Source organism: Oncorhynchus kisutch, linkage group LG12 (genome assembly GCF_002021735.2).
Source record: "Oncorhynchus kisutch isolate 150728-3 linkage group LG12, Okis_V2, whole genome shotgun sequence".
NCBI classification, from domain to species: Eukaryota; Metazoa; Chordata; class Actinopteri; order Salmoniformes; family Salmonidae; genus Oncorhynchus; species Oncorhynchus kisutch.
In genome coordinates, this window is record NC_034185.2 from 39,451,660 (window position 1) to 39,477,790 (window position 26,131).

General features: G+C 43.5%; 1 protein-coding gene across 9 annotated transcripts in view; it reads right to left on the reverse strand.

Moving 5' to 3' along the window:
• The window catches only part of LOC109900988 (otoferlin), a 132,758-nt gene extending 112,955 nt beyond the window's left edge, over positions 1–19,803 (reverse strand). For 6 of the 9 annotated variants that reach the window (XM_031837536.1, XM_031837534.1, XM_031837530.1 and 3 more), the window contains exons 1-2: positions 19,406–19,802; positions 5,796–5,854 (exon numbers count right to left, since the gene is read on the reverse strand). In XM_031837536.1, coding sequence (XP_031693396.1) covers positions 5,796–5,854; positions 19,406–19,484 — 138 coding nt within the window. In that variant the 5' untranslated portion in view covers positions 19,485–19,802. Of the gene's footprint in view, positions 1–5,795; positions 5,855–19,405 lie in introns of all 9 variants that reach the window. The other 3 variants (XM_031837538.1, XM_031837533.1, XM_031837537.1) reach the window with 2 other exon arrangements.
• Between the last annotated feature and the right edge of the window lie 6,328 nt (positions 19,804–26,131).

The following is a 26,131-nucleotide window of genomic DNA, read 5'->3' on the forward strand; positions in this document are numbered from 1 at the left end:
CTAGCATCACTACTCTGGATGGTTCCGACTTGGATGGATCCGAAAATATGGACAACTACAAATACCTAGGTGTCTGGTTAGATTGTAAACTCTCCTTCCAGACACACATTAAGCATCTCCAATCCAAAATTACATCTAGAATTGGCTTCCTATTTCGCAACAAAGCCTCCTTCACTCATTCTGCCAAATATACCCTCTTAAAAATGACTATCCTACCGATCCTTGACTTCAGCGATGTCACAAAATAGCCTCCAAAACTCTACTCAGCAAATTGGATGTAGTCTATCACAGTGCCATCCGTTTTGTCACCAAAGCCCCATATACTACCCACAACTGCAACCTGCATGCTCTCTTTGGCTGATCCTCGCTACATATTTGTCGCCAAACCCACTGGCTCGAGGTCATCTATAAGTCTTTGCTAGGTAAAGCCCCACCTTATCGCAGTTATCTCACTTAGCTTACTTGTCACCATAGCAACACCCCCCCCCCCCCCCCCCCCGTAGCACGTGCTCCAGAAGGAATTTTTCACTTGTCATCCCCAAAGTCAACACTTCCTTTGGCCGCCTTTCCTTCCAGTTCTCTGCTGCCAATGATTGGAACGAATTGCAAACATCATTGAAGCTGGAGACTTATATCTCTCTCACTAACTTCATCAGCTGTCAGAGCAGCTCACCGATCACTACACCTGTACACAGGCCATCTGTAAATAGCCCACCCAACTACCTCATCCCCATATTGTAACTTTTTTTTGCTCTTTTGCACCCCAGTATCTCTACTTAATGGTAAATTGTAATTATTTTGCCTATATGGCCTATTTATTGCCTTACCTCCCCTAATCTTACTACATTTGCACACTGTCATTCCCTGACCTTAGAGAGCCTTTTTATTTCTCTATTTGGTTAGGTCAGGGTGTGATTTGGGTGGGCATTCTAGTTTTTCTATTTCTTTGTTGGCCGGGTATGGTTCCCAATCAGAGGCAGCTGTCTATAGTTAGTAGTTCTATAGTTAGTCTATAGTCTATACTTAGGCAGCCTTTTTTTCCACCTTTAGTTTGTGGGATCTTGACTATGTTTGTGTGTAGTTGCTTTCTGCACTGCATGTAGCTTTACGTTCGTTTTTGTATTTTGTTGTTTTTTCAGTGTCATTTAAAATAAAGGAAAAATGTACACCTACCACGCTGTACCTTGGTCCAATCCACCTTTCAACAAACGTGACACACTGTACATATACATTTCTACTGTGTTATAGACTGTACGTTTGTTTATCCCATGTGTAACTCTGTGTTGTTGTTTTTGTCGCACTGCTTTGCTTTATCTTGGCCAGGTTGCAGTTACCTGGTTAAATAAAGGTGAAATAAAATAAAAACAATCTGAAAGATATGTGAGAGACAAACTGGCGGCCATAAGAGAGGACTGGGAGTAGTGGGTGGAGCGTCTGCCATACCTCTACAACCCTGGGCCTGAAGTAACAGTGGATGAGCAACTGGTTCCATTCAGAGATACATTTTTACTTTCATATCTGTAATGTAAGTGATTTTCACTGTTTATTATGTATTGCTGTAATATCATTGATTTATGTGATTGTTTTCTGTGACACTGATACTAATTACTGATACTAATCTCTTTTGTCAAAGGGTTGCTGTTCTTTCCGGTAGTATTGTCACACCCTGATCTGTTTTACCTTTCCTTGTGTTTGTCTCCACCCCCTCCAGGTGTCGCCCATTCTCCCCATTATCCCCTGGGTACTTATACCTGTGTTCTCTGTTTGTCTGTTTCCAGTTTGTCTTGTTTGTCAAGTAAACAAGCCGTTTGTTTCTCAGCTCCTGCTTTTCCCCATCTCTCTTTTCTCGCAGTCCTGGTTTTGACCATTGCCTGTCCTGACTCTGAGCCCGCCTGCCTTCCACTCTGCCTGCCCCTGAGCCTGCCTGCCGTCCAGTTCCTTTCCCCCTACTCTGGATAACTGTCCCCTGCCTGCCTTGACCTGTCCTTTCCTAGCCCCTGTTGTTGTAATAAACATTGTTACTTCAACACAGTCTGCACTTGGGTCTTGAAATGAAATGTGATAAGTATATGCCCAGCAAGCCAGCAAAGTATTGCATCAAGATATGGGTGGCCTGTGATGCACAATCCAGCTATGCTTGGAAGATGCAAGTCTAAACAGGGAAGCCGACCGAGTGGAGGCCCGGAGAAGAACCAGGGGATGCGGGTTGTGCTTGATGTGACAGATGGACTGAGGGGGTACATTGTCACGTGTGACAATTTCTGAACTCATCCAGCAGCTCCTGAAGAGGAAGAACAAGCCTGAGCTCCCCCCTGCACTCCTCACAATAAGGGGGAGAGAAGCCTTCTCATCAAAGTTTTCCTTCACTCCCACCACCACTCTAGTTTATTACCTCCCAAAGAGGAACAAGAATGTGGTCCTCCTGAGCACACTGCACAGAATGGCTGTGATCAGTGATCGTGAGGACAGGAAGCCAGCCATCATCCTGGACTACAACCACAACAAAGGAGGCGTGGACAACCTGGACAAGGTGATTGGAACTTACAGCTGCAGGAGGATGACTGCCCGCTGGCCCCTGGTCATCTTCCATAACATCATTGATGTGTCCTCATACAATGCCTTCGTGATATGGAACAAGATCAACCCTACCTGGATGCCTGATAAGCGGAACAAGAGAAGGGTGTTCCTGGAGCAGACTATTGGCCTGATCCACCTGAGGCTGAAGCTGGGGCAGGCAAGAGGAGGATAAAACAAATACTATATGCTGCACATGTGAGAAATACATCTACAAAGTCCATGCATACACTCTTGCATACTGTCCTACATGTGCTAATTAGAGTTGATTGATTTATGTTATGTTTTATGTTTTTGTTTTGTATCTATTATCTTATTTTACACCTTGTGGGTGGGGGCAATGGTTCAAAAAATGGGAGAAGACTAGTATTCTGTAGTTGAATTCCTCATTGTACAGTATATAAGAATATGTCATTATGTTGCCAAAAAAGGTCAAGACTGTTATTGTTTCCCTTCAGTTAAATGCATTCAAAACTACTTCCTGCACATTTCTGCTACTTTCTTAGGCTATAAAGTGCTATCTCTTGCAAAAAAAATTGTGTTTACACCTATGCAGTACCTTTAGCAATAATAATAATAAACCTCTGCTTTAGTAAAGAAAACAATTATGACAGGTGTGTTGTAATAAAAATTAGTGGTGTCCACTGATTAAACGCAGTCCTTCTGCACTGTGAAGAGGGAAAACCCACATATTCACAAAGTTTGTGATGAATGACAGGTTGTTTCTTCCTGCAAAATAGATTTGGGGTTTCAAATTCAATTAAGCAGCTTTATTTTAGGGGTTTAGCGAAGGTGGGTCATGTTTGACCCTCAGGACAAGGGGAGGAAACAGAATTTTAAGACGACACAAGGGTTAAGTCCCATAAAACCGTTGATCCTGATTAGACTCAAACAATAGCGCTGGTTATGAGCAAAGGAAACAGCACTCAGTGCCTGAGCCAAGCTGCTCCCATCAAAGGGAACATGTTCTGCCCTTAAACAACAAGTAGTAACTCTCAAGCTCTCTTCTATGTGAGATTAAAACTCTAATGTAAACGCCATGGGAATGCAAAGTCTTTTGTCTGGTACATTTTATCTCTCTCTTTCTATCTCTCTTTCCCTCTTTATATTTCTGTCTTTACCTCTTTATATTTCTGTCTCCCCTCTCTCTGTATTTCATTTGCGACCCCTCTCACACTACACTCCACCATCTTTCAATTCCTCCTACCCTGCCTTCCCTCCATCCCATTCCCACTGGTAGCCTTCATGTCTAAAAGCATTAACTGCTGATTTTCCAACCGGACAAGAGGAATCCTTCTGAGAAACGTCCATGAATCCAAGAGCTACAGAGCAAAACAGAGGCAGCCTCCACCAAAGCTACTGGATCCTGAGGCATTACAGGTCTACAATGTATTATAATCATATTCAGAGTAGAACAGGGATCTAATGCCTGCTAATGTCATTTGTTCATTTATATGGCCAATGTAAATGTACATTTCTCGCTATTATATTCCAGATAAATCTCAGCCCCCCCCCCCTCTCGCGCCCTCTCTTTTTCAGACTTTCAGTAGCCTGTAGTTTGTCTGGTGTAATCACACTATACACCAAGTATTTAACATCAAGCATGGCTGCCATCCTCTACCTCTCACAGCCATCTCAACCCCATATAGACCTCCACCAAATCCCGAAGTTGCAAGTGGACCATTAGAGTGGACAACAAAGGAGATTCCTTTCTCTTATCTTAAAGAGATTCTCCGGTAGGTTTACATACTTTTTAGCCAGTAGTTCTAAAGTAGCACTCACAAGCCAAAGGTTATGTGCAGATATGTGCACCACATCATTGCTCTCTCTCTCTTTGATGTGTCCACTGAGCCATTGGCCCCGCCCTGCAACCTCATTGGATAAAGCTGGACAGGCCTCTTGCAGGCTGTCATTCAAATGCAAGGGGCTGAAGCTCATTGGCTTGAATCCTGTCTCAGCCTCCGGTATTTATGCTGCAGTAGTTAATGTGTTGGGGGGCTAGGGTCAGTCTGTTATATCTGGAGTATTTCTCCAGTCTTATCCTGTGTCCTGTGTCAATTTAAGTATCTCTCTCTCTCTCTCTCTCTCTCTCTCTCTCTCTCTCTCTCTCTCTCTCTCTCTCTCTCTCTCTCTCTCTCTCTCTCTCTCTCTCTCTCTCTCTCTCTCTCTCTCTCTCTCTCTCTCTCTCTCTCTCTCTCTCTCTCTCTCTCTCTCTCTCTCTCTCTCTCTCTCTCTCTCTCCTCTCTCTCTCTCTCTCTCTCTCTCTCTCTCTCTCTCTCTCTCTCTCTCTCTCTCTCTCTCTCTCTCTCTCTCTCTCTCTCTCTCTCTCTCTCTCTCTCTCTCTCTCTCTCTCTCTCTCTCTCTCTCTCTCTCTCTCAGGACCTGAGGCCTTAGACCTATGACTCCTTGCTGTCCCCAGTCCACATGGCCATGCTGCTGCTCCAGTTTCAACTGTTCTCCCTGCGGCTATGGAACCCTGACCTGTTCACCAGACGTGCTACCTGTCCTAGACCTGCTGTTTTCAACTCTCTAGAGACAGCTGGAGCGGTAGAGAAACTCTGAATGATCGGCTATGAAAAGCCAACTGACATTTACTCCTGAGGTGCTGACCCGTTGCACCTTAGACAACTACTGTGATTATTATTATTTGACCCTGCTGGTCATCTATGAACATTTGAACATCTTGGCCATGTTCTGTTATAATCTCCACCCGGCACAGCCAGAAGAGGACTGGCCACCCCTCATAGCCTGGTTCCTCTCTAGTTTTCTTCCTAGGTTCTGGCCTTTCTAGGGAGTTTTCTTCCTAGCCACCGTGCTTCTACACCTGCATTGCTTGCTGTTTGGGGTTTTAGGCTGGGTTTCTGTACAGCACTTTGTGATGTAAGAAGGGTTTTATAAATAAATGTGATTGATTGATTGATATTTTTTAGTTAGAAAAGTCAATAGGTAGGGGAGATGGATACATTACATACATAGACACTCAGACATGAAGGGTTAAGATGGGTATCGAACATATAACCTGTCTGTCTTTCTTTCTGTCTCCATCATTGGGTGGCAGGTAGCCTAGTGGAAGAAATCTAGAGAGGAACCAGGCTATGAGGGGTGGCCAGTCCTCTTCTGGCTGTGCTGGGTGGAGATTATATATAAACTCGAAAGAGAAAGGGCTTGATAGCTATTTGGAAGCTATAAGATGGAATGGGACTAATAGAAGAGTTACAAACCTCATCAAATCTGGCCTCATCCTCACAGTTTTCCAGCACATGCGTGTAGAGCGACAGACCTGAGGAGTGGAAGGACAGAGGTCAGGGGTTAGACAGGTTCAAAAGTCTCAAATGAAATTACAAAAATAAAAATGCATGTATGTCAATGAGTCTTCTATACAATATGCATTGAATAACACAATGCAAAGCAAATATATACATCCACTGGACATTTCACACCATTGCTGTTTGGTGCCAAAACACTTGCAAATGTTGACGTTTCGCAAGCATATTCCTACGGCTAGTTCCGCTGTTATTATAAAAAGGAAACACGCAAGAAGAATTAGCAAAAATGCTATATTTCACAGTTAAAATGTTTATTGTATCGCAGCCCTTACGAAAAATGATTGCAGTCAGAGTGCAGTATGACTGCAGTTCGATTGCAGTACAACTCAAATCAAATCACATTTTAATTTGTCACATGCACCGAATACAACTTTTACCTCTCTACTTGGCTTGATTCGACGAGCCAGAGGAGAGAAAGACAGGTAGACGGATAAACGACTAAATAATGACACTGAATGTGACAGGCAAAAAAGTGAGAGGAAAAGAGAGAGACAGAGAACTACATCTCTCGATGCATACATTATCTTTTTAAATAAAAGGAGAAGGAATGATTGTGGATTACAGGAAAAGGAGGGCCCCATTCTCATTGACGGGGCAGTAGTGGAGCAGGTTGAGAGCTTCAAGTTTCTTGGTGTCCACATCACCAACAAACTATCATGGTCCAAACACACCAAGACAGTCGTGAAGAGGGCACGACAACACCTTTTACCCCTCAGGAGACTGAAAAGATTTGGCATGTCTCCTCAGATCCTCAAAAAGTTCTACAGCTGCACCATCGAGAGCATGGTTGCATCACCACTTGGCATGGAAACTGCTCAGCCTCCGACTGCAAGGTGCTAGAGAGGGTAGTGCGTACGGCCCAGTACATCACTGGGGCCAAGCTTCCTGCCATCCAGGACCTCTATACCAGGCGGTATCAGAGGAAGGCCCTAAAAATTGCCAAAGACTCCAGTCATAGATTGTTCTCTCTGCTACCGCAGGGCAAGCAGGACCGGAGAGCCAAGTCTAGGTCCAAAAGGCTTCTAAACAGCTTCTACCCCCAAGCCATAGTTGTGATGTCTTCTATATTATTCTACAATGTAGAAAATATAAAAAAGAAAGAAAACCCTGGAATTAGTAGGTCTGTCCAAACTTTTGACTGGTACTGTACATATTACCTTAATTACATCAACTAACCTGTACCCCTGCACATTGACTCGGTACCAGTACCCCCTGTATATAGCCTCATTATTGTTATTTTATTTTTGCTCTTTTATTTTTTACTTTAGTTAAGTTAGTAAATATTTTTCTTAACACTTATTTTTCTTAAAACTGCATTGTTGGTCAAGGGCTTGCAAGTAAGCAGTTATTCTGCAATTACTACGTCCAAAATACCAGTCGACTGCAGTTACTGCACTTTTTACTGCAATCTTTTTCGTAAGGGAGACCCGTACTCACCACCGCAAATTGTTTGTGGACTGAAGAGCAGTAATTACAATGTCCTATGTTGAGTGGTGTTTTCCTAAAACTGTATCTTTATTTGTTAAATGTTTGTGAAATGACATTCTGAGGTGTTGAAATGTATTATGTATTGGCCATTGATATGATATTATTGATTGTGAAGGAAATCATTCGTGTTAATTAATGAAATACCTGTTAAGGTGCATTTTGGATTATACCAGTGTCAGGGGTTGGGCTTTTTTCCTTTTCAAGTTGCAAATTTTTAGGAGAGCTTTGGCTGGAGTGACATTTTGTCAGGTGTGTTACTAGCACTTTGTCAAAGATTTAGGCGCTCTGCCTTAGAAGCCTTTCACTTCTGTGAATTGGCTGTTGCATTTATGTTACTTGTTTGTTATTTTTGCCAGTCAAGTGTTCATGAATATCAATATCCATGATTCCAGCTCACCTTCTGTACCTGTAACTGAATACCACCATTTTGCACGTGAATTCCACCTGACTCCTCATGCTCCGTACCCCTGACAAGAATGTAGAGTCCACGATCTTACAAGATCCTAAATGTGTCAGACTAAGTGGAAAGGGCAAGACAGGGTAATGGGGCTATAATAACCTAATGACAAACATAAAACCACACTTGATACGAGGAGCCAAAGGAGAGAAAGACAGATAAACGACTAACTTAGGACTCACGAAACAGAGGGGGGAAAAGAGAGAGAGAGAGAGAACTACATCTCTCTATGCAGACATTGTGTTTTTAAAGAAAAGGAGAAGCACGACCACAGCAATACCTCCATTATAATTCAATTACCACTGTGTGAATTTGTAGCTAAACATCTTTTACATTTTCCGTCAGGTTGTTTAAGAAATTATGCACCAATATACGCTGAGTATACAAAACATTAATTAAGGACACCTGCAGACTGACCAGGTGAATCCAGGTGAAAGCTATGATCCCTTATTGATGTAACTTATTAAATCCACTTCAATCAGTGTAGATGAAGGGGAGGAGACAGGTTAAAGAAGGATTCTTAAGCCTTGAGACAATTGAGACATGGATTGTGTATGTGTGCCAATCAGAGGGTGAATGGGCAAGACAAAAGTTTTCAGTGCCTTTGAATGGGGTATGGTAGGTTGTGTCAGGCGATTTGTGTCACGAACTGCAACGCTGAAGGGTTTTTCCACACTCAACAGGTTCCCGTGTGTATCAAGAATGGTCCACAACCCATAGGACAGCCAGCCAACTTGACAAAACTGTGGGAAGCATTGGAGTCAACATGGGCCAGCATCCCTGTGGAACGCCTACGATACCTTATGGAGTCCATTCCCTGACGAATTGAGGCTGGACTCGAGGCAAAAGGGCAACTCAATATTAGGAAGGTGTTCCTAAAGTTGGGCATATTCAGTGTACATACAGTACGAAAACAAACACAGTAAATACAGTGCCTATTGGGTCTATTCTTGTGAATGAGGCAACGAATACAGCGGTGAGTATTTCTGGGTAAGTCACTGGGTAAGTCACTTCTACACCTGAATTGTGCAACATTTGCCCATTATTCTTTTCATAATTCTTCAAGCTCTGTCAAATTGATTGTTGATCATTGCTAGAAAATCTTTTTCTGGTCTTGCCATTGATTTTCAAGCAGATTTAAGTCAAAACTGTAACTCCGCCACTCAGGAACATTCACTGTCTTCTTTGTATGCAACGCCAGTGTATATTTGGCCTTGTGTTTTAGGTTACTGTCCTGCTGAAAGTTATCTCCCAGTGTCTGGTGGAAAGCAGGCTGAACCAGGTTTTCCTTTAGGATTTTGCCTGTGCTTAGCTCCATTCAGTTTATTAATTTTTTTATCCAGGAAAACTCCCAAATTCTTGCCGATGACAAGCATACCCATAACATAATGCAGCCACCACCGTGCTTGAAAATATGAAGCGTGGTACTCAGTGATGTGTTGTGTTGGATTTGCCCCAAACATAACACTTTGTAATCAAGAAAAGTTAATTTCTTTGCAACATATTGAGGAGTTATTCTTTAGTGCTTTGATGCAAACAGGAAGCATGTTTTGGAATATTTTTATTATGTACAGGCTTCCTTCTTTTCACTCTGTCAATTAGGTTAGTATTGTGGAGTAACTACAATGCTGTTTATCCACCCTCAGTTACTTTGAAGAATCTCAAATGGGAGGGTGCAAATAGTCTGGGTAGCCATAAGATTAGATGTTCAGGAGTCTTATGGCTTGGGGGTAGAAGCTGTTTAGAAGCCTTTTGGACCTAGACTTGGCTCTCCGGTACTGCTTGCCCTGCGGTAGCAGAGAGAACAATGACTATTACTGGAGTCTTTGGCAATTTTTAGGGCCTTCCTCTGACACCATCTGGTATAGAGGTCCTGGATGGCAGGAAGCTTGGCCCCAGTGATGTACTGGGCCGTACGCACTACCCTCTGTAGCACCTTGCAGTCGGAGGCTGAGCAGTTTTCATACCAAGTGGTTCTCCAGTCACAGCCATTAAACTCTGTAACTGTTTTAAAGTCACTATTTGCTTCATCTCTGTATCTCACACATACAATTATCATACAATTATCTGTAAGTTCCCTCAGTCTAGCAGTGAATTTCAAACACAGATTCAACCACAAAGACCAGGGAGGTTTTCCAATGCCTCGGAAAGAAGGGCACCTATTGGTAGATAAAAAAACACATTTTAAAAAGCAAACACCTTTGAGCATGGTGAAGTTATTAACTACTCTTTGGTTGTAACAGTATACCCAGTCACTACAAAGATACAGACGTCCTTCCTAATGTAACAGTATAACTTTAGTCCATCCCCTCGCCCCTACCCAGGCTTGAACCAGGGACCCTCTGCACACATCAACAACAGTCACCCACGAAGCATCGTTACCCATCGCTCCACAAAAGCCGCGGCCCTTGCAGAGCAAGGGAAACCACTACATCAAGGTCTCAAGGCGAGTGACGTCACCGATTGAAACACTATTAGCGCGCACCACCGCTAACTAGCTAGCCATTTCACATTGGTTACAGAGAAGAAGGAAACCGCTCAGGGAGTCCAATTGTGATTTTAAAACAGTCACAGAGTTTAATGGCTGTGATAGGAGAAAACTGATGATGGATGATGGAACATTGTAGTTCCTCGACCACAATACTAACCTAATTGACAGTGTAAAGAAGAAAGCCTGTACAAAATAATATTCCCAAACATGCATCCTGTCTCTGTAAATCTTATCAAATTTGAATAAAAACAAAACAAAAACATATTTTAAATAGGCTATGTCTAAATACAGTTACAGGCACCATCATTACTCCCTGTGGGCGTATATAATACAGACAAGCCTACTTAGACTATGGATGGTTTTACGTAAAGTTGAAGTCGGAGGTTTACATACACCTTAGCCAAATACATTTAAATTCAGTTTTTCACAATTCCTGACATTTAATCCAATTAAGAATTCCCTGTCTTAGGTCAGTTAGGATCACCACTTTATTTTAAGAATGTGAAATGTCAGAATAATAGTATTTCTTTCATCACATTCCCAGTGGGTCAGAAGTTTACATACAGTCAATTAGTATTTGGTAGCATTGCCTTTAAATTGTTTAACTTGGGTCAAATGTTCCGGGTAGCCTTCCACAAGCTTCCCACAATAAGTTGGGTGAATTTTGGCCCATTCCTCCTCACAGAGCTTGTGTATAACTGAGTCAGGTTTGTAGGATCTCTTTTTCAGTTCTGCCAACACATTTTCTATATGATTGAGGTCAGGGCTTTGTGATGGACACTCAAATACCTTGACTTTGTTGTCCTTAATTCATTTTGCCACAACTTTGGAAGTATACTTGGGGTCATTGTCCATTTGGAAGACCCATTTACGACCAAGCTTTAACTTCCTGACTGACGTCTTGAGATGTTGCTTCAATATATCCACATAATTTCCCTTCCTCAAGATGCCATCAATTTTGTGAAGTGCACAAGCACCCCCACAACATGATGCTGCCACCCCCATGCTTAACAGTTGGGATGGTGCTCTTCGGCTTGCAAGCCTCCCCCTTTTCCCTCCAAACATTATGTTGGTCATTATGGCCAAACAGTTCTATTTTTGTTTCCTCAGACCAGAGGACATTTCTTCAAAAAATAGAATCTTTGTCCCCATGTGCAGTTGCAAACCGTAGTCTGGCTTTTTTTATTGCGGTTTTAGAGCAGTGGCCTTTCAGGTTATTTCGATTTAGGACTCGTTTTACTGTGGATATAGATACTTTTGTACCTGTTTCCTCCAGCATCTTCACAAGGTCCTTTGCTGTTTTTCTGGGATTGATTTGCACTTTTCGCACCAAAGTACATTCATCTCTAGGAGACAGAACGCATCTCCTTCCTGAGTGGTATGATGGCTGCGTGGTCCCATGGTGTTTATACTTGCGTACTATTGTTTGTACAGATGAACGTGGTACCTTCAGGCATTTGAAAATTGCTCCCAATGATGAACCACACTTGTGGAAGTCTACACATTTCTTTCATAGGTCTTGGCTGATTTCTTTTGTTTTTCCCATGCTGTCAAGCAAATAGGCACTGAGTTTGAAGGTAGGCCTTGAAATACATCCACAGGTACACTTCCAATTGACTCAAATGATGTCAATTAGCCTATCAGAAGCTTCTAAAGCCATGACATCATTTTTGGGAATTTTCAAAGCTGTTTAAAGGCACAGTCAACTTAGTGTATGTAACCTTCTGACCCACTGGAAATGCGATACAGTGAATTGTAACTGAAATAATCTGTCTGTAAACAATTTTGGAAAAATGACTTGTGTCATGCACGAAAGTAGATGTCCTAACCGACACAACTCTAGTTGTGGATTGGGTTGAAAAGCTAGCTTTAATGACTCCAACCTAAGTGTATGTAAACTTCCAACTTCAACTGTACATCCAAACTTTTCACAGAAGCTGGATAAAGATCCAATATAAAGAGAAAGGGAGAATGTCTACTCACCGTTATACTGCTGGGAAATGTAATGTTTTTTAACCTTCATGGTACCATCTTACTGATCATATTTGCACTTCTCCAGAAGTAACTGACGAAATTGCATTGAATTCAAGCTATGTTCGTTTTCAAGGGTAAACCCATGGATGGTGAATCTCTCTAATAAGTTAGTTTTTTGTCAAATTAAACGAAAAGGCGGGAAACCAATATTTGAAATAATATATAGAATTATACGAGACTCACCGGTACAAGAGGCATATCTCGCCTTCCATGAGCACTGTGCATCATGTCTGGATAGCCTGCGCTTCCAATGTCAAAATCAATGCCATTATCAACTGTGTAACTGTTAAGGCCTGCTTTTTGTGGGTCTTAAAACTTCCCATTACCACTGCATGAAATTCTCACTTTTACGCTTGTTTTTAAGGACACACCTTAAATATTGCCACCGTTCCCACCCACCTCAGCGCAAGCGAGCTGAGGATAGACAGGTAAATTGCCAAACCTGGCGTTATGGCTGGAAAATGCCAGTGCACCAGATTTACATGACGAAATTGCACACTAACGTGCGTTTGATACTTGCATCACCTTAGCACTAGCTGAAAATAGAGGCCATAATGTTATGTAAGTACACTTAACACCTAACAATTCAAATGTAACAAGGCATCGGGAGTGAGAGATTAAAAAAAAAAACTGGTAATGTGGGACCATGGCAGAGATATAAATGACAAAGGCAAAGCGGAGCAGCAAGTCAATAAAAACAGAAAGAGACAGAGACAGACAGACATAAGGAGATTGAGAAGGAGAAAATGAGAAAACACCTACAGCGAGGTACGTCAATCAATATGCTACGTTGAATAGTAGACACTGGGACAGTCTGTGCACTTTCAATTACCTGGGGATTTATAGAGTGAGAGCGTTTTTTTTTTACTGATATCTTACTGTAGAGTGAAAGTAAAAGGTTATACCAGCAGAGCAGAGGGAAAAAAATATATTTGCAGTGTTCTGTAATTAAAAAAAAGATTTACAGGAAAGAGAGCGTTCAGCAACCTGTTTCATTTCTACAATTTAGCAGAGGAACAGAAAGAAACAAATTGAGTGACAGAGAGGGAGGGTGCAAACGAGAGAGAGAGAGTCCCTTTCATAACTATTTCAAATTTGAGAGAGAGAGAGAATTATCCTAAGCAGGCAGAACGATAACAACTTCTTTGAGAATCAAGTAATCTGTAATTGAATCTCAACCAGAGTGAATCTGACTCAGTTCCGTGATGGTGGAAATAATAATTTAATTTCTCATTTATTTTATATACAGCGTAACACATTGGCTGTGCTAACTTCGCCTCAGGCCCGGGAAGAGAAGACAAGCATTACCATCAAGCCCTATTACAGCGCAGTAGAAGTTAGAGTATCTGGCTTTAGAATAGGGAAGTGCTAGACTTCAGAATAGGGAAGTGCTGGGCTAATGAAGATAACAAAGCCCCAAACAATCTATTTTTACCAGCGGGCAATTCAACACCCTTCCAAAATTATGTTGGTGAAATATTCATGCTGTCATTCAACACATGTTGACAATAGATTTGGGAATATTCTTGGCTTTTGTGGACGGACTGTCCTCTACCAATCACTGAAATGTACAGTACCAGTCAAAAGTTTAGGCAGACCTACTAATTCCAGGGTTTTTCTTTTTTTTAAACTATTTTATACATTGTAGAATAATAAGTGAAGACATCAAAACTATGAAATAACACACATGGAATCATGTAGTAAGTGAAAAAGTGTTAAACAAATCAAAATAAATGTAATATTTGAGATTCTTCAAAGTAGCCACCATTTGTCTTGATGACAGCTTTGCACATTCTCGGCATTCTCTCAACCAGATTCACCTGGAATGATCTTTCAACAGTCTTGAAGAAGTTCCCACATATGCTGAGCACTTGTTAGCTGCTTTTCCTTCCCTCTGCAGTCCAGCTCATTCCAAACCATCTCAATTGGGTTGTGGTCGGGTGATTGTGGAGGCCAGGACATCTGATGCAGCACTCCATCACTCTTCTTCTTGGTCAAGGTGCCCTTACACAGCCTGGAGATGTGTTGGGTCATTGTACTGTTGAAAAACAAATGATAGTCCCACTAAGCGCAAACCAGATGGGATGGCAGATCGCTGCAGAATGCTGTGGTAGCCATGCTGGTTAAGTGTGCCTTGAATTCTAAATAAGTCACAGACAGTGTCACCAGCAAAGCACCCCCACACCATCACACCTCCTCCATGCTTCACAGTGGGGACCACACATGCAGAGATCATTCACTCTGCGTCTCACAAAGACACAGCGGTTGTATATTTCCACCAGTCCAATGTCCATTGCTCATGTTTCTTGGCCCAAACAAGTTGCTTCTTATTATTGGTGTCCTTTAGTAGTGATTTCTTTGCAGCAACTCAACCAAGAAGGCCTGATTCACACAGTCTCCTCTGAACAGTTGATGTTGAGATGTGTCTGTTACTTGAACTCTATGAAGCATTTATTTGGACTGCAATTTCTGAGGCTGGTATCTCTAATGAACTTATCCTCTGTAGCAAAGGTAACTCTGGGTCTTCCTTTCCTGTGGCAGAAATTAGAGCCAATTTCATCATAGCACCTGATGGTTTTTGCAAACGCGCTTGAAGACACTTTCAAAGTTCTTGAAATGTTCCGCATTGACTGACCTTCATGTCTTAAAGTAATGATGGACTGTTGTTTCTCTTTGCTTATTTGAGCTCTTCTTGCCATAATATGGACTTGGTCTTTTACCAAATAGGGCTATCTTCTGTATACCACCCATACCTTGTCTGTCACGTTCTGACCTTTATTTCCTTTGTTTTGTCATTATTTAGTATGGTCAGGGCGTGAGTTGGGGTGGGCAGTCTATGTTTGGTTTTCTATGATTTGGGGATTTCTATGTTTCGGCCTAGTATGGTTCTCAATCAGAGGCAGATGTCATTAGTTGTCTCTGATTGAGAATCATACTTAGGGGGCCTGGGTTTCACTGTTTGTTTGTGGGTGTTTGTTTCCATGTCTGTGTTTTTAACCACACGGTACTGTTTTGGGTTTTGTTCGTTCCACGTTCATTGTTTTTGTATTCAGTTGTGTTCATGTTAAGTATTTCTTATTAAAAGAACCATGGACACTTACCACGCCGCATGTTGGTCCTCCGATCCTTCTCGCCTCTCCTCTTCGGAAGAAGAGGAGGAAATCCCTTACATTGTCACAACACAATGGATTGTCTCAAACGCATTAAGAAGTCAAGAAATTCCACAAATGAACTTTAACAAGGCACACATGTTAAATGAAATTCCTTCCAGGTGACTACCTCATGAATCTGGTTGTGAAAATGCCAAGAGTGTGAGAAGCTGTCATCAAGGGAAAGGGTGGCTACTTTGAAGAATCTGAAATATATGTCTTTATTTGTTTAACACTTTTTTGGTTACTACATGATTCCGTATGTGTTATTTCATAGTTTTGATGTCTTCACTATTATTATACAATGTAGAAAATAGTAAAATAAAGAAAAACCTTGGAACGAGTAGGTGTGTCCAAACTTTTGACTAGTACTGTATGTACTGTACAGCACAGCATGTGTATGTTCAGGTTTTTGTAGTGTATCTGTATCTGGACTTAGAACATATATTATCTTAAGCTTCTTCTACTTAATAGACACATTGGTCAATCTATATGTTCCCCCCCACGGGATAGATGTCTAACTCTGTGGTTACTGGTAACAAAGCTTACATAACCTTCCCCAGTGTCTGTCCCTGTAAGGGACATAGGTTGGCCTGCCCAGTGGGGCAGGGGCTTCCTGAGAGAACCCTTCCTCTCCAGACAGGAAACAGTCTGATTTTAAAGTACCTAGGAGGCCTTGCTGACAGCATGTACTCCAGGCAAAGAGCTATCAACAACATCTCAAACACCAGAGAGAGAGGGGTGGATAGGGAAGGAAAGAGAGAGGGAGATGGAGAAGGACAGGGAGGGGGACAGAGAGTGAGAGAGAGAGACTAGGCTTTCTTTCACTGTTAAATCAGACACATGGCCATTCCGCCACCCTAGGCGAGACAAACAAATTGCAGCTGAAAATAAAATACATATTTTTCCAGACGTTGAAGTTAGGTTCAATTTAGGATCTGAATGAAAGGTGAAAATACGTATTTTCCAGATGCTGAAATCAGGTTAATTTTCCATTCGGAATGAAAGATGAAAATTGGTATTTTACAGATATTGAAAACACGTATTTTCCGGGTGTTGAAAATATATATTTTCAAGACATTGAAATCGTGTTCATTTTGGTTGGAATGAAAGTTGCAAATATGTCATTTATAGACGTCTATTTTTGGGCCAAATAAAGGCTATTCCAGACCGGACAACATCTGAACCAAACATTGACGTCTATGATTAGTTCGGATTTGGTCCGGACCTGACAAAAAAACAATGTCTATGGACGTGGAAATCAAGGCTGGTCTGGACTGCACCAAAAAATAATTCCAGTCTGGACAGGACCAAAACAATACGTCCAAAATGTGTTAGCGTCAAGTCCGTCCTTACTGAGGTATAGCCTACAAAAGGGATGGGCAATTCCAGTCCTTGGGGGCTGGAGTGGTGTCACACTTTCCCCCCATCCCTAGTCAACACAACTGATGAAACGAATTGCATTCTAAACAGAAGATCGTGATTAGATGATTATTACCAATCAGGCCACGGAGGACTGGAGTTGCCCATTCCTGGCCTACAGTGTCACCTGAAATGTAATTTTAGTAATGCCCATCTATGTGGTAGGCCTTCCGTTTGTATTTTATTTTTATTTTATTTTAAAGACGTCCGTAAGACGTCGGCCTTAGTCTGTGTGGGCTTGTATGGGCTTTATCAGTGCTGATTCCTGTCTCTAATCAATGTGGCTATTTATGCTCTTAATATCAGCTACCCAACTTTATAACGATGAGTTATCCTGAGCCCATTTGCAATGTTTTTGCACAGTGGGAAATGCAGAAGAAGCATTTTATTTTTCGCTATGATCAGCTCACAAAACATGTACAGATACAAACGTGAAACCACTGATCATGACAATTTAGCCCCCAGGATGAAACTCCTGGACAGCAGTCGTGAGTAGCGTGATTGTCCATTCCATATTGTCCATTTTCCTTTGACCTGTCCTGTTTTTTGTTAAACATGTCAGCTAATCTTTTATTTGATGGGGCGCCATTTAGTTTAGGCTATTTGATCGGAGAAACCGGCATGATGTAAAATGTTTGTCTCGTTACATTATCTCCAGCCTGTAGGCTACAGAAAACATCACATACTCTTTCTACCATATTTTATATCTGCTAAATGATTTGTGTTAGATACTTTTTTGGTCGGAATGTTGGTGGAGCGCCACAGTAATGCGTCTCTCCAACAACACCATGGTGAGTCACGTTGGGAATGGTAAATAAGCCTGGGTTTAGTCTCCCCCTGCCTTTGACAAAGTAGGCACTGCTTATCATAGGGCGGCAGCAGCACTCACCTAAAAAAAAAACATATGCCACCGGTTGAGAGAAATTGTTTTGTTTTTGGTGCGGGGGGGGGGGGGATTATATGAGATTTTATGTGTGGTTGAATGTCAATTTAGTTCAGAAAATGCCGCATTCGTCAATCTGCAGCCATAGGCGTCCGCATATTCCTGCCTAATGAGCGGGACGGCCCTGTTAATAAGTTGTTGCCCATTTCACTGACATCCTAAGTTAATAGTTCGGAAACCGAACATCTTATATGGTTCCTTAGTTAAACTGAACAACAAGCCACATAATTTACGGTTTCAGTGCCAGACAGTTTATACAGCAGGTGTCGACTTCAACTGGTAAAACGGCAGGCATACACCTTCAAAAACAAGTAGGCTACTCATTGTCATAAAGAGTTATCGCAACATTTCTTTCAATTACTAGTTCAGCATTGTGATGTCATAAATGTTAACATCAAACAATTAGTCACTGTGATGTCATAATAGAGTTATTAACCAATAATTTGACATTGTGATGTCATAAAAGTTTAGCGCTGCAACCAGTGGCAAATTCAAAATTAGCTATATCATAACAATTTGGCAAAAGGTTAGCAGTGTGGTTAAGATTAAGGTTAATGTCTGCCTACACACACACACACACACACACACACACACACACACACACACACACACACACACACACACACACACACACACACACACACACACACACACACACACACACACACACACACACACACACACACACACACACACAGGCTGTCTCAAAAATCAGAATTTGCTCTCCATGGTGCTGAAACGGGCAAACCGTTCAAATAGGAAACACACACAATTCACTCCACACTAATGCGTTGCAGTCTAGCATTCATCTACAGTACCTATATTGTTCATTCGTTTAATTGTTGCATTGGGATTACCAATCTGTTTCCAATCAGACCTGGTCTGGCCAGGGGAGTTGGCCATAATGGACCACCGACCACGGGACAGCTTCCTTATTAGAGTCTCATTCCTTTCCGTGATGGAAATCAATGGTTTTTGATACTGTAAAATCCAGCTCAGCTGAGCGCATTGCAAGGGAGACTAGCCACCGTGGAGAAAGATGAGAGCTGTAGAACTGTAAAACGTGAAATAACGTTTGCGTATAATGACTCGGCCTATAGGGAAGAGAATATCCTTCTGATCGATAGGACTACAGGTTATTGAACACATTTTTAAATTTAACGGTTAAAAAACGATGTCCTAACTAAAATTACTCAATAAATTATTATTTATTTATGTATGGGTATTATGTATTCCAATGCATAAAAGCACTCCTCGCCTCCACAATCTGTGTCTCTCAATCTAATCTCCTGGGATTGTGGAGGCAGGCGGGGGTTTCCCTAACTTTTCAGCGCAACCACAGGAGACGCGTCACCACCTTGGGGTTTACCTATCCACAGGCTCATACACCAAATCACATCGATCACATCGCAAACTCCTAGGCACTGCGCAATCAGTATGACTATCCCTATTGGGTCATAGAGAAAGAAAACATCCCGGACAACGCATCTGTAGTGATAATAAAGTATTTGAGTTTCTTACCTCGAAATGTGACTTTGGCGATTCTGTCCCCCTTTCCACGAAGGTCCCGGATCGTCTTAAGGTGGACTAGAAGAGCCATGTCAACTTCGGTACAATACAGCACTTCAGGAAAAAATGTACTACAGTATTTTCCTCCACAGAGCAAAAAACTCGTATATTCTGCTGATAAGCGTATCAACCAAATGTTCAATGATCTCTGAACCTAGACCCTCTCATTGCGTCTTTGGTGAAACAAAATCTCCTTCCATTCCGCATGAAGCATCTGCTTTATCTCCTTTAACAGAAAAAAAGGAAGGATGTCCAATTACTCATAAGCTTTCGTTTTATCCCGCGCTATATGCTTCGCGACTGCTGGGTCTCACGCATCCAGGTGACTGACTGGCGCGTGTGGTGAAGACAGGGGTCTGCGCTTCGACTCGCGGTCATACCGAGGGAAGGGGCGGGAGAAAGTGTCTTGGACAGGGAGGGTTGCATTCTCAGATAAAAATGTTTACCATTGTTGAGAGGAAATCCACTATACAGAATATTTTGTGTGTATGTATTGATATGTAGGATATGTGTGCCGTTTTTACATGTATGTAGTTCTGTCCTTGAGCTGTTACTTTTACTGTTCTGTATTATGTCATGTTTCATGTTCTGTGTTATGTAATGTTTCATGTTCTGTGTTGGACCCCACACAAGAAGAACATATCCTAATAAAATACCAAAATACAGAATGGGGTATCAATATTAAAAGTCTGTTCGGGAATTCAATTTTATTTCATTTTGTTAATACCAAATACCACTAACAGTTTTGAACATGCATCAATAGGCTAGGCCTACATGCCAATTGATTTGTGTGACTTGTGCGGATCTCATTCTAGATGAAAATGATGTTGTGACTTAGCTACATTTATCTTGTAGGGTACATAGGATAGGCCTACCTTGCAAGAATTTGTATCTGTCAGTGGCAACCAGTCATCCAGGGCATGTGGAGCCTCACTGTCATGCCCTGACCTTAGAGATCCTGTTTATGTCTCTATTTTGGGTTGGTCAGGGTGTGAGTTGGGGTGGGTTTTCTATATTCTATTATTTGTATTTTTATGTTTTGGCCGGGTAGGGTTCTCAATCAGGGACAGCTGTCTATCGTTATCTCTGATTGAGAACTATACTTAGGTAGCCCTTTTTTCCACCTGTCTTTGTGGGAAGTTGACTTTTGTTTATGGCACATAGCATCACGGTTTGTGTTGTAGTGTTGATTGTTTTGTTGGCGTCATCTTTTCTAATAAAAACAAAATGTACGCTCACCACCCTGCACCTTGGTCCTCTTCTTTTAACGGCCGTGACATCCACCAGTTTTGAGCCCCATATTTTCTGCAAAAATAACTGTGCCCCACCTGCCTAACATGTGTGCATGTTGCTGTTTTAAATGTTTACTGTTGGCTATCTTCATCTTATCCGACTGGCCACAACTGAAGATCCTTTAAGAAAAATAAAGTAATTCTATTGCTGTAAAAATAGGCTGTCCTGCTACTCTCCTCTCTACCTAACTAACTAACCCTCACAGTCCATTCAGTTTCCATTAAGTCCTGTTAGTTTGGCTGCTCAGCCACCTAAATGATCCCTCACCCATCATAGCCCTGCCATTCCCAACCAATCAGAAATAACACATTGAAATAACCACAACAATAGCATTCCAAGTCATTCGAATTACCAAAATCATATAAACATCCTCAAATAGAAACAGCTGTACCTGGGTGTATGTGCATGTGGTGGTGATCAAGAGTACAGTCAATGGGCCTCAACATCATCTACTAACCGGACAGCTCTATAGAGGCCAGAACCAAACCAATCAAATCAAAGTTTATTTGTCACGTACGCCGAATACAACAGGTGTAGACCTTACATTGAAATGCTTACTTACAGGCTCTAACCAATGATGCCAAAGAAAAGTTGTGTGTGTGTGTGTGTGTAGGTAAGTAAAGAAATAAAACAGTAGAAAGACATTTGAAAAAAGAGTAGCAAGGCTCTATACAGACACCTGTTAGTCAGGCTTATTGAGGTAGTATGTACATGTAGGTATCGTTAAAGTGACTATGCATATATGATGAACAGAGAGTAGCAGAAGCGTAAAAAGAGGGGTTGGCAGGTGGTGGGACACAATGCACATAGCCCGGTTAGCCAATGTGCGGGAGCAGTAGTTGGTCGGGCCAATTTAGGTAGTGTGTACATGAATGTATAGTTAAAGTGGCTAAGCATATAAGATAAACAGAGAGTAGCAGCAGCGTAAAAGAGATGTTGGGGGGGGGGGCATGTGGAGAGAACCGTCTATGACTGGGGTGGCTGGGGTCTTTGACAATTTTTACGGCCTTCCTCTGACACCGCCTGGTGTAGAGGTCCTGGATGGCAGACAGCTTTGCCCCAGTGATGATCTGGTCCGTACGCACTACCCTCTGAAGGGCCTTGTGGTCGAAGACCGAGCAATTGCCGTACCAGGCGGTGATGCAACCGGTCAGTGATGCAACGAGTCAGGATGTTGCAGCTGTAGAACCTTTTGAGGATCTCAGGACCCATAACAAATCTTTTTAGTTTCCTGAGGGGGAATAGGCTTTGTCGTGCTCTCTTCACGACTGTTGTGGTGTGTTTGGACCAATCTAGTTTGTTGTTGATGTGGACAGCCCTGTCGATGAGAATGGGGACGTGCTCGGTGCTCCTTTTCCTGTAGTCCACAATCATCTCCTTAGACTTGGTTACGTTGAGGGATAGGTTGTTATTCTGGCACCACCCGGCCAGGTCTCTGCCCTCCTCCCTAAAGGCTGTCTCGTCGTTGTCAGTGATCAGGCCTACCACTGTTGTGTCATCAGCAAACTTAATGATGGTGTTGGAGTCGTGCTTGGCCATGCAGTCGTGGGTGAACAGGGAGTACAGGAGGGGACTGAGCACGCACCCCTGGGGAGCTCCAGTGTTGAGGATCAGCGTGGCAGATGTGTTGCTACCTACCCTCACCACCTGGGGGCTGCCTGTCAGGAAGTCCAGGATCCAGTTGCAGAGGGAGGTGTTTAGTCCCAGGATCCTTAGCTTGGTGATGAGCTTTGAGGTACAGATGAGCTGTAGTCAATGAACAGCATTCTCACATCGGTGTTCCTTTTGTCCAGGTGGGAAAGGGCAGTGTGGAGTGCAATAGAGATTGCATCATCTGTGGATCTGTTTGGGCGGTATGCAAATTGGAGTGGGTCTAAGGTTTCTAAGGTAATGATGTGAGCCATTACCAGCCTTAGTAGTATGATTCTATCTTAGCCCTGTATTGACGCTTTGCCTGTTTGATGGTTCGTTGCAGGGCATAGCAGGATTTCTTGTTAGCTTCCGGGTTAGAGTCCCGCACCTTGAAAGCGGCAGCTCTACCCTTTAGCTCAGTGCGAATGTTGCCTGTAATCCATGGCTTCTGGTTGGGGTATGTACGTACAGTCACTGTGGGGACGACGTCCTCAATGCACTTATTCATAAAGCCAGTGACTGATGTGATGTATTCCTCAATGTCATCGGAAGAATCCCGGAACATGTTCCAGTCTGTGATAGCAAAGCAGTCCTGTAGTTTAGCATCTGCTTCATCTGACCATTTTTTTGGTGCTTCCTGCTTTAATTTTTGCTTGTAAGCAGGAATCAGGAGGATAGAGTTGTGGTCGGATTTACCAAATGCAGGGCGAGGGAGAGCTTTGTACGAGTCTCTGTGTGTGGAGTACAGGTGATCTATAATTTTTTTCCCTCAGGTTGCACATTTAACATGTTGATAGAGATTTGGTAGAACTGATTTAAGTTTCCCTGCATTAAAGTCTCCGGCCACTAGGAGCGCCGCCTCTGGGTGAGTGGTTTCCTGTTTGCTTATATCCTTATACAGCTGACTGAGTGCGGTCTTAGTGCCAGCCTCTGTCTGTGGTGGTAAATAAACATCCACGAAAAGTATAGCTGAGAACTCTCTAGGCAAGTAGTGTGGCCTGCAGTTTATCACAATATACTCTACTTCAGGCGAGCAAAATATAGAGACTTCCTTAGATTTCGTGCACCAGCTGTTGTTTACAAATATGCACAGACCCCCCTCTCCCCGTCTTACCGGAGTGTGCTGTTCTATCCTGGGGCAGTGTGTATCCCGCTAGCTGAATATCCATGTCGTCATTCAGCCACGATTCCGTGAAGCATAGGATATTACAGTTTTTGATGTCCCGTTGTTAGGATATTCGTGACAAATATCGCGGAAAAAACACATAATAGCACAATTGGTTAGTAAAACGGCGGCAATCTCCTCCGGCGCCATTTATAAGTATACAGCGAGTGAGACCATTCACAGCCAACCACTCAGATAGGTGAGGGCATACCAGCCAACCGTTTTTACGTGGTTCTTCTAGACAGATTTAGTGACCATATGTTCTCCAGATTTAGCAACCAATAGTTTTTACATGGTTATTCAGATCACCGAATTCTGATCTGGTATAGTTGAGATGTTTAAGTACCCAGAAGAGGAGTTGTTTCCATGCCCCAGATTGCAGACAAGTTATCCTGCATCCCTAAGATGTATGGGGCTGCTGTCACCACCCTCCACATGCGAAACCATCAGTGGTAGTGGTCAGTGACCATACCCTCACCACTTGGGAGATGAGGAGGGAATACGAGTACCTGCGTCACGAGCAGCAAGAGATCAGGAGGGTGTGCTCTAGACCCTCCCGGCCTGAGTCATAGCCACGGAAGAACAGGTACCACTGCTACTGTCCGGACCACCACCGCTCTAGGCCTTCCTGGCTAGAGACATCGTCACTGCCACTGGAGTGCCATCAATGCCGGTACTCCCCGAGTTGGCCAGGCTACTCCCCTGAGAGACACTACACCAGGCCCTCCCGACCTGAGTGTTCACCATCTCCACTGTACCATTGGGACCCCCACTACGTCCAGAGGTGTCCCAGCTACTCAACAGATCTTCGTGGCTCCAGGTCCCCCTGGCTGGAGCCTACGTTGTCTCTGCCACTGCCATAGTGTCGGGAGCACCACCTCCTCCCAAGGTGGTCCAGCCCCTCTCCCGACCGACGACCCTCTAGGCCTCCCTGACCAGAGGCACGGGAGTGTCAGGTCCACTTCTGCTCCCAAGAGAGGCCTAGCTTCCCAGCAGATGACAAACAACTCCAGATTTTGCAGTCCAAGACATCAAGGTCTGCACCCTCCTCAGCTAGCTCTTCAACTAGCCAGAGTTAAGGAGACTCCCGCTCCAGCTGTGGAGCCACAGCCAGCCACTGCAATGGGGACTGTTCTGGTTGCAGAGTCGTCCTTTCCTCCCGGTGGGGATCCCCTGCTAAACAAGACAGATGCTAGGGTGCCCAAGGTCCAATTGTCTGCTACCCTGGAACCTTCAGCATCAAAGACTCCACCTGCTCTCCCTCAGGAGCCCCTCACTAATCCTGGCCCAAAGCCCAAGCCCGCGCTGAAGTCGTTGCCTGCACCTTGGATGGAGCCACAGCCTGCAGCTACTGCAGAGGTCAAGTATAGGCCAGACATTGGGGCCTCTCCAGTCACAGCCTTGTGGGACCTGCCGGTCCCAGGCCTGGAGTCCCTGCTGGCCCCACCTGATAGCACCATGCTATTTCTGGCCCAGAGGGTCCTGCTACCTCCAGACCTTGCCTCAGGGTTCCTGTCAGACATCAACCCAGGTGACACACCAGATGTCACCCCTGATGTCTCCCCTGACCTAGCTGTCCAGTACCCTTCCTTCCCGGTAGGGTCAGAGTTCCCTTCCCAGCCGGTAGGTTCAGAGTTACAGTTTTGGGCCTGCTGGCATGTGTAAAGTGTCATGGCTTTGAGTGTCCTGCCCCTCAAGTAGGTCCAGTCTATCCTGCCTCCATGGTAAGGCCAGAGTTCTCTGACCTTCCAGTAAGTCAAGTATGTTCTGACCCTCAAATAGGTCTAGTGTATCCTGCCCTGCATGGACTGCAGAGCCCCCTGCCATGCTAGGCAATAATTAGCTACCCCATCTGCAAGTCTGCAATCTCCTGACCCGCTCAGATCGCAGCCAACTGCCTTATCTATCCCACCAGGTTTAGAGCCTCCTGTCTTACAAGACCCCAAGTTCATTGTACTAGGCTCGCAGTCTCCAGACATAGTCAGCACACAGCTCCTTAGCCCGCCTAGCTTAGAGCCTTCTGCCCTGCTAAGCCACAAGTTACCTGTGCTTGGTTCTCAGTCCTCAGCCCTCATCTGCCATCGGTCTTTAGCTTTAGGTCATTGGTCTCCAGCTGCACTAGTTCTGCTGTCTCCAGCATTTGTCGTCCCTCAGTCCCTAGCCCAGGAAAGTCATCAGTCTCCTGCCCCGCTAGGCTCAAAGGTACCAGTTTCTCTAGTAGGCCCAGTACTCAACTCTTCTCTAAGTCCAGCATCAGTTTCCCTGGCAGGTCCAGCATCGTTCTCATTGTCAAGTTCAGAGTAATTTTCCCTGTCAGGTTCAGAGTTGTTCTCCCTGTCAGGTTCAGAGTCAGTTTTCCCTGTCTCCTTGTATCACTCTGTCATGAAGTGCTTTGAGAACCTAGTCAAGGATAATATCACCTCTACCTTACCTGGCACCCTAGAACCACTTCAATTTGCTTACCGCCCCAATAGATCCACAGACGATGCAATCACCATCACTCTACGCACTGCCCTATATCATCTGGACAAGAGGAATACTTACAGTGCCTTGCGAAAGTATTCGGCCCCCTTGAACTTTGCGACCTT